The sequence below is a fragment of the Vanessa atalanta genome, chromosome 19, assembly GCF_905147765.1.
Source record: "Vanessa atalanta chromosome 19, ilVanAtal1.2, whole genome shotgun sequence".
Lineage (NCBI taxonomy): Eukaryota > Metazoa > Arthropoda > Insecta > Lepidoptera > Nymphalidae > Vanessa > Vanessa atalanta.
The window spans coordinates 6904455-6922085 of record NC_061889.1 but is presented as its reverse complement, the minus strand read 5'-3'; the positions used below and the strand labels follow the sequence as shown (position 1 = coordinate 6922085).

General features: G+C 32.7%; 2 protein-coding genes across 6 annotated transcripts in view; both read right to left on the bottom strand.

The window, feature by feature from the left end:
* Window positions 1-8201, bottom strand: part of LOC125071539 (trithorax group protein osa) — a 92299-nt gene extending 84098 nt beyond the window's left edge. Inside the window, exon 1 of the mRNA XM_047681849.1 lies at window positions 7033-8201. Within this exon, the coding sequence (XP_047537805.1) occupies window positions 7033-7578 (546 nt within the window). The 5' untranslated portion in view covers window positions 7579-8201. The remainder of the gene's footprint in view (window positions 1-7032) is intronic.
* Window positions 8202-9573: 1372 nt separating this feature from the next.
* Window positions 9574-17631, bottom strand: part of LOC125071414 (katanin p60 ATPase-containing subunit A-like 1) — a 33191-nt gene continuing 25133 nt past the window's right edge. For all 5 annotated transcript variants that reach the window (XM_047681647.1, XM_047681648.1, XM_047681652.1 and 2 more), the window contains exons 5-10: window positions 14988-15146; window positions 13314-13435; window positions 12223-12402; window positions 11524-11682; window positions 11200-11423; window positions 9574-10784 (exon numbers count right to left, since the gene is read on the bottom strand). In XM_047681647.1, coding sequence (XP_047537603.1) covers window positions 10586-10784; window positions 11200-11423; window positions 11524-11682; window positions 12223-12402; window positions 13314-13435; window positions 14988-15146 — 1043 coding nt within the window. In that variant the 3' untranslated portion in view covers window positions 9574-10585. The remainder of the gene's footprint in view (window positions 10785-11199; window positions 11424-11523; window positions 11683-12222; window positions 12403-13313; window positions 13436-14987; window positions 15147-17631) is intronic.

Genomic DNA, 17631 nt, shown 5'->3' with positions numbered 1-17631 from the left:
AAATGGAAATTAATATACAAATATAAATAATTATCATTTCTTTTATCAAAGCATAATAATCATCTCATTACTAAATCAATTACAGCGCTAATGCTATTATCATATTATGTAATGTTATATAATAAACGAGCAAAACAATAAACCTATTAACAGAAACGTATATTACGCTTGATACGTTGACAATGATTACGAAGACCTATGTATTATTTACGTAAAAGTCATTTGATTTGTAACATGATGAATCGTGATTCATTAGCTTTTTGTAGACCGATATGTCTAGCGGCAAGGCAAAGAGATAATGGGCTTGACCTACACAGGTTTCCCTTGTTATTAATCCGACGTTTTGATTCCAACCGAGGACGGGCAAAGGGGCCGGCAATTACATGACGTCACGGTGGTTTAACGACCCCATTACAACATACAGTATGAATGAATGCAAGCCGCGTGACGAGTGACGTTTTCGTTCGCCAATACAAATCGTGATGTAAGATTGTCTCTTCATCGATCGAGATGACCGTGACGTTCATATTAAAGGAGATAATTAAGCAAATCAAGACGTCGCGTTGCGGAGTAATGCCTCGTTGATTCTTAATACTGATAAGAAATATTAATGACTATGTTGCAATACGGTAATAAAGAACATTGATGCAACATTTAACAAACCATTAAAAATAAAACGAGTCATATTTTTGTATGAATCATTATTGCTGCTAATTCAGTTGTTTGAAACGAGAGCAGCTGATGTCAAGTGAAATTTTAATAGATGGTAGTTACGCGGTCATCCACCCGATGCGGTAGACGAGAGCGGCCATTATCCAAGCACAACACAATGACACGATTATCGGGCACGCGGGTCCGAGACGGCTCGCATTGATTTTACGAAATCCACATCACGGACTCAGAATGAACGGTCTCCGTCGGCCCATTCATCTCGTTTTCATGTACACACCGCTATTGCGATGCGAAAGTGAGAGCGAAATTTACTCGGGCTTGCACTACGCACCGCAACGTACCGCCCTAAATACGAAGAGAATAGAATATCGAGCACTATCCCGTTAATTGATTACCAAAGGCGGTTAGTTGGATGAGGTTTACTTTACAGAACTAAATGGTTCCATTCGGCGATGTTATATACTGTTTATATAATGAAGATATACCAAAATATATAGTAAAGATATTCGAATAAGACGAAATGTGTATCTCGAAAGAAATTTACCAGAAGACGTTTTGATCGTAGTTGTTTGGTATAGGACATTGTAAAATTCCGTGTAAGAGATTAGATCGGATGCCAGAAACAAGAGCAACGTATTGTATATCCACATCAAACAGCTAAATCTAAATATAGCGGGCGCCGATATCAGCGGCTCGCCCTTGAACCAGTCGCACGGAAACATTTTATTATTATTACCGAGCTGTCGGCGAGCACAAGTATGTCGGGTCGACGACCCCACAACCACGTGTCTCCTTATCGACAACTATCTAACACGATTGTGGGTAAACAACATGCCGAGATAAATGACTAATTCCACAACACTTGTTTATTGAGCCATTCATAAATTAAGTAATGTATTTAATATCGTCAAAACGGTTTCGATGACATGATGCGATGATAACGACACATTCAATGTAGGTTACAAATCTGATCAGATATCTTTACGTATACGTTGAACAATAATTTCATGAGTAAAATTACCATGTAAAATTTCTCAGTGCAATAAAGAGTATTATATAGTTACGTCAGCGTCTAGAAACATTACTTTCAGTGCTTACAGTGTTCTTTATAAGACCAAAAAGTATAGTCTTCAATATCACCTAATAAGATTGAACGTTCGACGAGCAACCTCTTAACAAGGCGTTCTGAAAATAACATGATGACAAAAAGCTCCGTAAAAATTAAAAAATAATAAGGCGTAACTCCTTAAAATAAATGGGACTAATTGCAAGGAGTCTTGACGGACGGACGAGCGGAAGAACAGCCGCATCGTGGGAAGTGGGACAGTGTTACGTAACCGGTATTTGTTCGCCGGCCAGCCTACACAGGTACATCCTTACAAATGCGTACGACCTTGAATGTGAACTCAAAGTGTAAACAGCACGTGCTCGATGCATTGTTTTATGGAGGCTCGTTCGAAACAGCAACACTCATACTAGGATTTTAACGCAAATCGAAGGAGTATTGTATCAAACACAGTACCGCACTAAGCGCTTATATTTAAACTTTACTAAGCAGCAGCTGAAATATTTGTGGCAATGAACAAGACAATATGTACACAGAAAATGTAGTATGATTCGTGTGTATTTAAAATAAAAAAATTCAAATGCAACAAAAGGCATAAAAAAAAAGAAAATTTAAATTCGAAACACTGTGTTGCAGACTAAGTAAAGACAGAGAGACACATGATATGTTGGGCACACAGTAAAACGAAACCCTTTCGAATTCACGCGAAGCTGGATACACGTGTCAGATGTCAAGTTCCATTCACGTTGATTCCGTCAAACACGTCCCGACGCCGCTGCCTCTACATAATGTATGTGCGGAAAGTGGAAGCGGTAGAATGGCGCCGAAGCCTGGCATCGCGGCTGCCTTTACCCCGTTTTGTAATTGAGAGACGAACGCACAAATCTCTGCCTGGAAGCGAGTAATATTTGCCTACACATCAAACTTTCACTATCGTCGTACGCTTTCGTTTTTATATCCGCTAACAGCAACGGGCCAGCTTTGTTATTCCTCCGCGATTTTTCCTTTTTGTGACCAACAACCGACATTCAATGCCGTTGCGAGAGCATACACTACAAATTTAATATGTATTTTTTCGGTTCTCTTCTTTATAAATATAAAAAAAAACGTATCAATAGTATACATAGTTTCTACAATTCCATGTTGGATGCATTCATTAATGAATATTTTGTTTTACAGCCTTGTAGTTTTTTATTTAACGGTCTCTATAATTCATCTCTTAGTTTACTGCTCTTGAGTTCGACTAAACATTACAAACATAAAAATATACAAAAATAATCTTATATTTTTTTTTATAAAATCACGGAAAGACTGCTTACTATATGACAATTTGTTTCAATCAAAAATTATACGTAATCAATGCTGTTTACTAAAATCGTAATAAAAATAAAACTGGAGTCTAGTAAGCTGAGACTAGGAACACATGTTATTTTAAAAGGTAATCCGCAATTATTTTATGAAATTTCATCTGTAATGGGTTAAATTTGTATGAATTTTTCTTATACAAAGTTGAGAAAGCTAATTAATTCTAATAGTGATTTAATTTCATCGATCATTCGTCAATCATAGGAAACGAAGACCATACATCTACTTAAACTCGAATTTATTCTAAATAGTCACTGATTACACTTGGCTAGTCAGGTGTCACTAGGCAGTCTACTTCACGACAACCAATGTTGAACCTGATAGTAACTTGCAACTAATGCTAATTTTAAAATTAGGCAAACTAGATATTCCACAGCCAAATTGCTAACAAATTGAAATTCAAGTCGTCATGCCTTTTGTGAGTGGAAATTACACTTGTTTTTCTTTTCGACCGGAACAAAGATAGAATACGACATTGTTGTTGACGGTAAAGTAATTAGTAAATATCAATTCGCTTACCAATACGGATTGTGCGCTGGTTCTACATAACACGTTAGAATTAAATAAAATGATGCTTAAGGCAAAAGGCATATGCGCAAATGGGTAAGAACCGAAATTTAGTAAATTATAAAAAAAAAATTTTTAAATAGAAACTAAAACTTAACAGTTATGAAGTTTAACAAAAAAAATTAAATGTTAAATAAAACAGATATAATTTTTCAATTTATTGCAGAGTTTTGTACAATATATAGAATTAAGATAGTGTAGAGGTAATTTGATTTTGTGACAAAATTAAACATTGAATATAATATCTAATAAATTCATAACTCAAAACCTCAAAATATTGTTACTAGATAATTGGAATGTATCGCGATTTTTATTAATTACCTATAGTAGAGGAATACCACACCACCATTTGAAGTGTACAATAATTATAGTATTGATTTTAATTAAATTGAATCTGATCTGTAAATAAAAAATATCTCTTTACTTCCCAAGCTATTGGGAAATTATGAGACATGACTTCATAGCTAGACCAATACATACCTGAACTAGATAAAAGAAACCCTCATTTTAAAATAATCTATATAAAAAATATTCATATATATACTACAAATTTAGCAAGAACTACTTTCGTCGAAAATAATAAGTTATTTTTAACTTCCATCAAAACAAGTATTTTAAGTACAAATAGAAAGTTTTAATAATTATGGGGGAAAAAGACTTCGATGTTAAATTATTTTTTATCTTCTCAATTTTAAACAGGCAAAGAAAAATATTTAAGACAAACTTACGAAAACGATAAAAAGTAATTAATAAAACTAAAAAAATAATAATTACATAGCTACATGGTTGGTTACATATTTATATTGATGAAAATGCATGAAACTTTAGTGCATACACAAAGCATAGCAAGCAAGTATTCAAAAGATTAGGTAAAAATTTGAAACTATGATTGTGTTAGACATATTATGCTAATATAATATAAATTTTCCAATTACTTAAAAACTTCATTCCCTAGAGTTTTGATAACATTACATATAATTTTATTAAATTTGTTCACAGAGGTGGAATATAGTATTCTATACTATTCCACCTTCAATATGAATATGAATCCAATTTGTGGTCAGTATATAGAATAATTGAGACTTGGTTTAACACACATGGTTTACATTTCCATAAAAAACCATGAACTATACCATGAACAAACAACAGTAAATCTAAACTACATACTATACATATATGACACCCCCGACAAAGGCTGATTGATTATTATTTGTATTTTTTTGTTAGTCACCCTGGTGCTAAAGCTATAAACTAACATTAGTGTATGCTTTTACAGGATGAATAAAAAATAACTGTTAATTGTATTTTACTTAGCATTGGTGAAAACGAGCACAAAAGTATGTATCTATTGTGCCATTTTGGTCTTTATACAATTTCAATTTCATAAAGTACATTGACCGTTAATTGCTGAAATCCAACTTTGATATCACTCTCCATTCAACCTGATAGCTGTTTAAGAATGTCAGTGTCAAAGACAGTGACATTATTATGATGCTATTGCTTTACCCGTACGATACTTAAACTTTTTTAGTACATTTACCCCATTGGTTAAAAACGCACAAGGATAATTTAAGTATTATATTCCCCACTGAGAAATTATTGATTCCCCATACAAATTCCACTGTCCTTTTCACACCCTAAGGGATGATTTCCGCAAAACTAACTATCCCAATACAAAAATTTCATCTAAATCTGTTCAGTGGCAAAGGTAAACAGGCAGTATTACTATCGTATTTATAATATTGCACTTTAATTAACCAAAAATGCACTTTCATTTTATGCCTAAAGCATAAAACATATAAATTTCTTTATATGTTTAATGATTCTTTTTTTTTATACCTACAGATACATACAAACACCTTGATCTATTGATATGTTACTTTTAAAATATGTATCTAGCATGTTGGTTTGTACATATTTATTTGTGCAGTAGAACTGAATACAATTTTGAGTACCTATGGGAACACATTCTAGAACATTCATTTTAAATAAAGGTGTACTATGTTGTTATTTTCTATATAAGATACACCTTGATATGAGGAATTTTAATGAGAAAATTAAATTAAATTAATAGTATTATCATTTTTTAAGGCAGTATAATATATAATACAATTAGTCCTGAATATGGATTCTACTGACTACAAGAAACATAGCAATTACGTACAAGTTCATTTCATAAGTTTCAAGCAGCGTAATAAAATTTCTTAAGTATAACCAGAGAGAATAATTTACAAGAAATTTAAAAACTGTTTGCATGTTTTAGTTAAGCAGTATGCATTGAAATATTTTATTGTATGAATTCAATTTAAGAATTCCTAGTAATTAAAAAAATAGTTGAATATTTTACTATAGTAACATAAAAAAAATACAAAATAAAAATTGTAGTAATGAAGTACAGTACCTTTGCATATGAACTGAACATATTTAATGGCCTGTTATGAAGATAAAAGAGTTATGAGACATAAAATAATTCTGCGCTTTTAAAATATTGATGCCAATGTTTAAAAAGATAAATATAGAAAATAAAGCTTAAGGTGAGCGATGTGGCCTCACTACCACCCCATAATTTCAGATTTTCCTTTAAATTTTTGATGGTTTAAGAATAATTATTGTTCAATACATGTATCAATGTAAGAATAAAGAAGGTACAACATACTATTCTTATTGTTGAGAAAAAGGTTAAACTCCAGTGGATATTATTTGTATGAGAACTAATATTCATAAAGATTTTTAAACACAAAGTATTATAGCTCTTTTTAAGGCACAAAACAACTTGAAGAATTCAAACTAAACTAACTGCAATAGAATATAATGTTCAATTACTAGTTTAAAAAAAAATTTGAACCAAATAGGACATATAGCGAGTTCTAGTTTCGAGTATCTTATTATTCGGTAACTTTAACTTTCAATGTGAGTCTTGGGTTTACTTCAAACACTTGATGGTGTAAGAATAAAGATGAATAGAGATTGTTGTATCAATTTCCATTTGATACAATGGGATTATATGTTATGTGTATGCCAAATTGTCCATTATTAAATTATACTAAAATTGAACTTATCCACTTTACATGTAGACCTTTCAAAATAAGTAGTTAATATCTAGACCAAAATTATTTGAATTAGGTACTCAAAGTAATCATAATCTTAATCTTGGTTTTTATTTTCATACCACTGGATACATTCAATAAATAATTAGTTCAAAATAATATATTTTTAGTAAATTAAAGTCAATACACTTGATATAGTTTACTCTAAATATTTTAGTTAAACAACTAAGTAAAAATCTTAATAATTTATTATTAATTACAGGTTATGTGCTTACTGAATACTAATACTAGTCTATAAAACTAAAAATAACTTACCGTCGAATTTCTATATGGACTTGGTTGAGGATTGTATGGTGGCATTGGCCTAGGCTGTGGCCAGCCGGGCGCGGGCCCATAACCTCCAGGCGGCTGGTCATAGCTGTTGGGGTAGCGATGCGGTGGCGCCCCGCTCGACTGGAGTAACGAATTAAGCGTCGGCGTAGGCCCGGGAGCTTGTGACACCGCCTGCCCCGGGAAATATCTTTGCTGCGGCGGCGGACGCGGTTTGCCGGGAAAACCGGGCCGTTGAGCATAATAAGGATCCGCGCCCTCCGGGTAACGATACGATCCATACTGATCCGGCAATGGCCTTTCACCACTCCGATCGTGGCCCGGAGCTTCACCACCGTCGCGTGGCAGGCCCGGATCGGCCGACATCGGCGATTTACTCTTTGTGTTCACAACGCCATCGGGCGGAACGCGCCCGACGGTCTTGTCGGTGCCGTTTTGTAATAGAACGTTCCGAGATTCACTGAGCTGTTCCGATGGACTCTGATCTACGTTCGCTTCGCTTCGCTGAGACTCAGCCTGCGTCGCAGCCATGTTCGGCTGGTAGCGGCCGTCCCTGCTTACACTAGCTTTGGCGATCGACCGGCTCACTTACGTTACATCGAAAACGGGCGTCGGATTGCAAAACCGCGACGCGGACACTTCCATCACTAATATGCCAAATAACTTCGCACTAATAGTAACGCGAATATGACGAAAAATCGTTCACCGTTGCACACACATCGATCACATATCTACTCCATTCGCGTAAACGAGGTTATGGAAAAGGTTACATATCTAGCGGGCGCTTTTGTCATATTCAAACTGAACATTTCATATCACTTGCACATTTATAGCACTATGGACGTAAACACTTGAAACTAAACTCATTCCAGCTTATAAAAATGAATTAAATCCTCAAAAACAGAACAATAGAATCACGAAACTTCCAAAATTATTGGCGTCCGCCATTAGCGGACTTGAAATTCTACAGCGCTTGACGACGCTTTTGCCTATCTTCACTTCGGTGACAGAAAATAAAAATACAGAAATTATAGCATTTAAAGGCACGTTATTAATTTTAAGAAGTGATTTAATATATTTTTTATTTTTCTATAAGATATTTTTGGACTAAAAGCACCAAATATAGAAAATAAGGCAAAAATTATCTGTGCATGTTTACATTTCCGTAATACTGGGACCACGTAGTAACTACAATACTACCAACATTCAAAATAGTCTATGACTAGTTCCGCTGGCGCCAAGAACTTCTGTAACTATGTTCACTCTTAACAAACTATATGAAAGTAATTTAAAAAAATGAAATTACCAAAAAATACATCTACGCATGCATCATATGTCAAATAAAATAGTAATGTATTTGAAATCTTAATTTTAACTCTTCTTCTTGTATTATTTTTAAAAGAAAGTACGCTTATGACTACAATACCAACTTAACGACATTGAAGTTAACTTTCTTGAAGTTTCTTACAACTCCAAAGACAATAAAATAATTAAACTTAAAAACATCAAAGTGTTCTTTTAACAAAAAAGAAAATAAATGTTTAATCAAAAATAAGTTTTTATTCGTCTAATATACAATAATATATTGTAAGGTTTTTTCTACTATTTGGTAAGTTTCGTCATCAATAATATTCGTCATAAATATTAGTTGTAAATACATATCTTTTTATATGAAAAATTATCAAATTAATAGTGAAGTAACTTTAAGCATGATGATTAACTTTAGTAAATAATATTGGTGTGATAAATGTTAATAATTAAAGTGAAATATGGTTAATAGATGGATTGGTAAAGTCGAAAATTTGTATATATATGTAGTGATACGTTTTCGTGATTGTAGCTTTTATGCCTATTAAAATTTCTTTAATTAATATATTGATACATGTAATATGGTCCTTTCATTTTATATTTTACTTATAATTCGAATGATATTTAATTAATTGTACAAAGAAAAGAAAAAGCATTATCTCTCCATTACCTTGACTACATGTAATATTTATAACAAAATATAGTTTGAATGGGTTGCCATAATCAACACACATTCATTGTCAAATTTATAATTTACAAAACGAAATACAAATATAAAAATAAGAATAGAATATAGATTTTTTTAACTTTGAATCTTTTTTAAGTATATTATATATATATTATAATATAAATAATAGTATAGTATATATTATAGTATGTATAGTATAGCATGTATAGTAGTATATATATATAGAGATGTTTGAGATTCAAATTACTAGAAATACTAATATATAATTATCATGACATTACATTTAATATGATGTTTAAAAAATAGATTTAATGTCTAATAATTTTATTGGTAATGTACTATTGTATCACGTCTCATTTGGTAATATTTGGGCGGGAATGTACAAATCTAATCGTGCCTCATCCCTATGATATCTATGATCAAAAATACTTTTGCTGTGGATGTGGACAGTAAAGTTAGCAACCAAAAGTCAAAACACTCTTATAATTAATAAGACACTTATAATTAAATGAAACAAAGTTGAGTTTTTTAAAAATGGTTTTTATTTTGTTGTACATAGAAATTACCGTTAACACTGATGCAAAAATATCATCTTTCGAATTTCAATAATAAGCCGTGTAGACTTTTTGTTTAATTTAAGGCGTTAATTTTAATTATTATCACGAATTTAGCATAAGGATTAACATTAACAAATGATGCATTAATAATTTTATATAGTGTTAACATTTATTAAGTTCATGCATGATTGTGTTATTTTCTAAAAACACTTTTATTATTTGTCTAATTTTACATTTTTGAATAATTCTGTTCAATACTGACGGTTAACTTTTTTTCGAGTATCTATCGCTGAAGATATTAATGGTTTCAAATTATATTTTACTAAACGAAACTTATTCGAAATTATAACCAACTACTAAAAACGTTAATTTCAAATTGAGCGAATGATTTTATATGCCAAATATATATATATGTATTTTTAATTAACAATAATAATTGGATAATTATAAAAATCTATAAAAGTAGGTATAAATTAGTTATGGCATAAAATTATTCTAAACAACTATAAATCTCGTAATATCCTAATTTAAGTACAAAGATCACGGTATATTCACATAATTATATTGACAGAATGTGATGACAGATCTTTTGAATGTAGCTTGCCTTGTTAAACACGCGTAAGCTGCATATTTCTACCGCGTATTTTACAATTTTGTGCTCAATCTATTCACATTTATACATCACACAAAATAGTCTTCAATACATTTTCGATTATCAAAAAGCAAAGCTGAGAATTTATTTACATCATTTTATTGAATGGGAATGTAATTATATGATGTTTATTCAATGTTTACAAATAAGTAGGCGTAATTTAAACGCTTCTAATACTGAAAAGTCATTATCGTGTCAATAGTCTATTGCTGGTATATTTTCGTTTATATCCAAAATGGTTCAATTTTTTCTGCAACGAGTTCTTATCAGACACTTGAAATATTTTTTTAATTTTGATAGTCACTGATTGTCTTTCGAATGTTTCTACGTGAATCAAGAGGAACCGAATTCATCCATCCACGTCAGATATTTCTGTATGTCTCCTTTGGAGACGGATTTATTGCACTTAGCGAGCGCCTCCATGAAGTCCTGATGAGTAACGGGCAAGTCTAGTTCTTCCTTGGCAAGTTGTTTTATTTGTTCGGGCTTGAGACCCGCGATTTTTCGTCGCATAGACATCATTGAAGCATCTCTGAAATGAACACAATAATTAATTAAACATTTTATAAATCAAGTTTTTCAATCTGTCATGTCAAGTGTTATTTTTTGTGTGTTTTTATTGTAATGAATTGTCCAAAGATTAAATTTAGGTTTTTCTATATCAATATCAATATATATATTCAAGTACTTTCGCTTAGTTGTAATTTTAGCAGTTTTGTTTTTTAATATGTCTTTTCTCAGTGCATGCGGTGGTTCGTTTTAATGTCTTAATACCATATGTCCTGTGACATTGATTGCTGAACAATTTTTTAACTTTCTTTTATCTAGGCCACTTAGTATGCTATAAGCAATGTCATATTTCAATCAATAAGTACTAAGTCGCTTTCTACCAATAAAAATATCTTTTATTAATCTAAAATAATTGAAAACCTAGCCAATAAGCTAACCTGCAAACATTAGTGATGTCCGCTCCAGAATACCCGTCGAGTTTCTTGGCGATTGTTCGCAGATCAACTTCTGGATTAACTTTGACCTCCCTGAGGTTTATGTGAAGCAACGCCTCCCGCCCCTCTTGAGTGGGGAGGGGTATGTAAATTCTTTTCTCGAGCCGCCGTCTCAGCGCCTCATCGATGTCCCATGGAAAGTTAGTTGCGGCCAACACCATCACGACCTGGTTTTACAAAGATATATTTTCTTGTAACATGAAAGTCAAAACGTATTTCAACAAGTTCAAAATGAACTTTCGACACATTAAGGATACACGAGGTTACCTTGGCGGGCTCGTCGGAGGCGGAGCCGAGCCCGTCCATCTGCACGAGCAGCTCGGACTTGACGCGGCGCGAGGCCTCGTGCTCGCTGTCGGAGCCGCGCCGCGAGCACAGCGAGTCGATCTCGTCGATGAAGATCGTGCTCGGCGCGTAGAACCGCGCCTAAGGACATCACGCTTATAGTCGCTACTCGCTACTCGCTGCCCACTACCCACTCGGGAATACTATATACTTCTAAAGTCTATTCCACCCATAAGAGGATAAAAGATCAATATAATCAAGAATTAGAACGAAAATTTACATCGAATTGCCGCGATATCATAGAGAGGTTGTATAATCTATGAACTTGGACGATACTGTTTTCAGAACTTTGGAAACAAAATAAAAGTGGACATAAGTTATTATGTGGAATAGTGTTGCAAAAATGAAAATACATTAACCAAGAACTTTGAACAATATACCGAGCTGAGTTATTAGCAATATTTTTATCTCGGTATTGAGTCATTAAGACTATCATGTAACCTAAAATGAACTAAGTTGACTATACTAAACAACTTGCTAAGCTTAAGTTTATATTGGTAGATTTTATGGATATTTTTTTATTCATTACCAAATTCAATTTACAGAATAAGCGCAAGGGTATACGCGTTTTTTTGTTATATTTGAATTTTACTTTTAAATGATAGATATTATTTGGCTCACCATTTCGAACAGCAACCTGACCAGCTTCTCCGACTCCCCGCGGTACTTGGACGTGAGCGTGGACGAGGACACGTTGAAGAAAGTGGTTCCGCACTCCGTGGCAACGGCTTTGGCCAGCATTGTCTTCCCTGTACCCGGTGGACCCACCATGAGCACTCCTTTCCACGGACGACGAATACCCTGACCAAAAAAAAATGACATTTATGTATCTATTAAAACAAAAATTGAAGCAACGTGGACTGACAACAGAAATGACATATTTAATATATGTGATTTCTGTTAAAGAGTTCTAAAAATCATTATGAAAATATAAATTATGTTACTCAAGTTTCTTACTTATGATCAATGCAGGTGAGTTAAATAATTAAAATAAATAAATTTAACTGTACTTTATCCTGGGAGGTTCTATTGAATTAAAAATAAATTGAAAATGTTATTCGTCATTTAAAAGGATTTAAATGTACATTTAGCATGTCAAACATATGTTATCATAATTATGTTTTTTGGAATGACATTTGTCGAAAAGACATATTTTATTTTCTGATGTTTACTAAAAATTATTCATATAATATAGTTCAGTTTCCATAAGGGGGGGGGGGGATTGAAATGAATATAAATATATATATATTATAAATATTGTTAAAAAACAATTACAGATCAATCAGATTCATTAACCATGATATGCTCTGATATATGACATGCGACTTTCCTATTCTTATTTATTCATCTCAGCTATAAAAAAAATATATATTTTATTTAAGTTAAGTTTTTAAGTTTCAAAGTAACAGCCTGTATAAATGTTGTACTGCTGGGCTAAGGCCTCCTTTCCCTTTTGAGGAGAAGGTTGGTTACTCTGCCACTCCAATTCGGATTCCTGAATACACATGTATTCAGCGTTTCATTTCAAAATTTCATTGAAATTGACTAGTCCATCTCGGCTCTTTCTAAAGATACATATGATAAAGATAAGAACTTCCAAGTCAAGTTTATTTAGTAAACCTCTCATAAATAAATAGTCAAGAAACCGCTAAGTAAATATAAATTAAGTTAGTACAAGTATCCAAACACATTTTTCATCTATATAAACTAACCTTAAAAAAGTCTGGCATCCACATGGGCAAGACCACAGCTTCCTCTAGTAACCTCTTCGCCTCTGTAAGGTCGGCGATATCGTCCCATCGAATGTTCGGATTCTTCTGGACGATGTCTCGTTCTGAGGATTGTATAGATTGGAATATCAAATATTTATCAAACACTAATAGTTATAGGTATTATGTACTTTAATTTGTATAAAAGAGTAATTACTGAGTTTATTGTTGTAGGAGTACTTGTAATATATATAGTATATATACATCGTTTTTTTAAATATAAAACTATAAAAACAAGTTCTAACAAATTACACAGTTAGTTTCGAAAGTAAGAAAGAAGACAAACAGTCGCGTCGTTGGTTTGTTTGTTTTAAACTTAGCTGCACCGAAGACTTGCACGCTCGGTATTAGCTCTATGTCTCTCTCGGTAAAACTAAAATTATATATATACACTTATATTAAGCTTTATTTATATAAGAATTATTAACATTAAGATCTTTTAACTGTATTAAGGCAGATTTTTTTATGATGTAAGGTTTGAAAGTTAAAAATGTGATTAAGACGAGCGTTACATTTCATAAATCGAATTTTAGTAAACTTATAGAGAACGTATAAAAATGAAACTTCTTAACTTATTAAAAACTAAAAAGTAGAAGTAAAACATTTATAAAAAAAAAATCAAATTAAGCTTTTTTCAATTAGATATAGTATTTTTCAATCTTGTACGCAAATCTACACTTGAATGATACCGTTGACAAAACAAAATTAATATCATAATAATGTTACAGAGTCTAAAATCCAAAGTAAATAGTGTATTGTCCGAGAAATCAAAATGTAAAATAGAATAGTTTATAGCTATACAAACATTTCTATTCAAACACTACAGAAGAGAAAACATAAAATACTTGCTACGGTGTTCGTACCATCACTTGACACGTCACGCCCACAACAACGTAAACACTGTGGTACTTTCGTTCAACTAGGATGTGAAATTCGGTGGGTGGTTTAAATAAACTATTCTAAATATATTTTCGTCAAATAAATATACTTAACACTACTTAACACATAATATAAGAAAAATTACACCATTTATGAAATGGTAATGAAACAATACATGTATATAAAAAGATTATACAATTGTCTCACGCACACACAGTCACAGACACCCTTTAAGCACGAGCGTCACACTTACAAATGCGTGCCGATAATTTAAACGTAACGGGGCCCGCCTTCGAGATTGAACAGATCTATAACTATGGCACTATCAAAATAAATATTCGAACCGTTTATTCATAAATGATGGACAATCAGTTGAATTAGAATACGAATATTTGTCTTCAAAGCGTACTGTCTTATTTAATACAGTTATATATAGTCTTTTTCCAACCAATACAATACTCTTAACACGACCTATAACTATCGGAACGAGAGCTGTAAAGCTTTTCTCTTTCTCTATTAAACTGCAGAATACTGTCGTGAAATGTTGGAAAGTTTGCGACGTTCATTGTAAAAATTTAAATTTTCAAAAGGATGAAATACACGGTATATATATAAACATAAGTCGGTTTTCAACTTTTCAAAAGCGAGTTAAGTAGTTATTATAGAATATTACTGTTGACTAGAGTAACGTTATTCTCGAATTGTAAACCAGGTCTCGACCACAAATCAAAGACTCACCTAACATATCCACCAGGTCGCCATCAACAGCCGAAGGTGGTTCGAATCTCCGCTCCTCCTCCTTGTGCTTCTCGTCGTCCGTGTCTCCGTTATTGTTGTCTCTGTCTTGCTTATCCTTTGCATTGCTGTTCTCTTTGTTACTCGTGTCCTTGGCTTTAGCTGAAGAAAGATTTTGATATTTAACTAATTACATTAATTATTAAAAACATTACACACATCGAGACGAGTGATTCTCTTATTTATTTAGTAGGATTCGATTCCAACCCTAGTATTTCGTGATTATATGAGTTGAACAAAGAAAAAATGGCGTCGTGCGTGTTTCTGCAATTATATTATAATTAACACCATACAACCAACACCAACCTATTACACACCATAAAAGCGACGGGAACATGAATAGTATCAATTAAAATTTAATGTCATTAGTTACTGTGGGTTCGACTGTCACAGTTTTATTATATTGTTACTTGCGTATATGATACGATACGTTTACGCCTAATATAAATTATAATTACGTTTTGCTTAAACACAACGCGTATGCATAGAAAAAATATTCGTTATTTTTCGTCAATTTTTAATTTCTTTGTAAAGTTACATTATGCAAAGAAAAAGCTATCATAATGATATATGCTATAACAATATTTTTATATATGTACTACATATAAGTACGTGTATTTGTGATTAAATATTTATATGTATGTTTATGGCAGAAACGTCTACACAGATTATGTTATTAAAATCTCTCTGATTAAGTTGTCCGGAAGAGTAATGTATACGTGTATTACGGCTTAGTCGCTTAACTGAATTTTAACACTTGACGATCAACCCTTAACACACGAGCGAAGCCGCGCTCGTGAATAATAATAATAGTGTGGAGCCTAGATGGCCCGGCGGTTAAAACCCGGGCTGGTAACACTGAATTTTCATTTGCTTAACTTGTATTTACATTTAGTATTGTGCTACTATGTAAGTGGTAAAGAGTAACTACTGAGTTTCTTGCCGGTTTTTAATCTAGATTTCCAGTCAGTAGTAACTTTACTTTTAAGACAGATGTTGGAAATGCTTCAAAAGTGCTTGTAAAAGCTTGATTGAAAGTATATTTTGATTACGATGATTGATATGGCAGTGAAGGAAAACATCGTGAGGTAACCTCATGTGTTGGATGAGAAAAATCCGCATCAGAGTAGCGCCGAATAAACTCCTAACCGAACCGGAAATATGTTCGTATTTATCTCTCTTCATACTGTAAAACAAAGTCGCTTCTCGCCGTCTGTACGCTAAGAACTTAACATACGCAACGGATTCTAATGCGGTTTTCATCAATAGACAGAGCGAATCAAGAGGAAGGTTTATTTACATGCATGTTCTAGTAGAGAAAAGCCGAGAATTTCGAAACACCTAGCCAGTACAAAACAAGATTTTTTTTTAATGTTCGTACTTCGATCTAAAAGTTGCCAGTTATAAACAAAGCGACATCATTAATTATTCAACGAAAGAGATAAAAAGACATTGAATCGATAAAATAAGGTAAAATACGTCAAACATTATATCATATATTTTTTTTGTAACGCGATGATAAATTAATTAAACTTATCAACAGATATAAATAGATAAGTAAATATCTCAAGTAGATGTGAAATGAAAAGTCAAGGTCGAAAAAACCGTATCTAAATCCATCCCCCCACCAATTAGATAATAATCAGTGTATCGATTATTCCGAAAAAAATTACAAAATTGTAGTCAAATTTCATCTCTATTGTTCTTAAATGATTATCAATCATCTCACGGTTACAGTCAAATGTCCCACTACTGGACTAATACCTGTATTGAGGGGAGTGATTTTCTAGCCGGTTCGACTGTAAGATTCTACATTCTGTAATTGTGATTAATCTTTATGCCTACATGACGATTTCAAAGATTAGTTGATACGTTTTATTTTATTATATTTTCTTACTATAGTTCATATATAAATATTGTATGTTATCCGCCAACGGAAATAGAGTGACAAAATGACGGTTAAAAAAAAGTATAATTTGAATAATACACTCACAAAATTTGTTAGAATTATGATTACATTTTACAAAATTAATGAAGTCAGATGACGATCTACGATGTGTCACTTGTATAGAGTGACTCATACGCTCTTCAAACCGGAATAAAACAAATTAATTAATTTCTGACGGTCTTGTACAGTAGATATGCTACCCAGCTTAGGCGGGCCTGCATAGAGACCTACCACCGGTATATGGTTTATACTAAGCTTAGTATTTTTAAATGTAGATTGATGGTAAGCCATTTCATTAGCTTATATTTTTTGTTTCTTGATGTATAAAATTGTTTCTCTTGTTTCACTAAATTTGGATTTACGAGGCAGCTTTGAAAAAATAGTTTTGCATTTCATAAACCTACTCTTGGAAAAGATTATAAGGCTTTTTAATATCATATTAAGGCCAACGGGGGCGGAGCTAGGACATCCTACGCGGGTAGAACATACTATGAATATATCAGGAACTAGTTATCGCCCCTCAGCTTCGCCCGCGTCTCAGAGTTTTGTCGTCAGGGATAAGATAAAAAATAACCTACGTTGCTTGGCTTACTTAAAACCTAATTTCATCAAATTCGGTTCAGTAGTTTCGCCATGAAA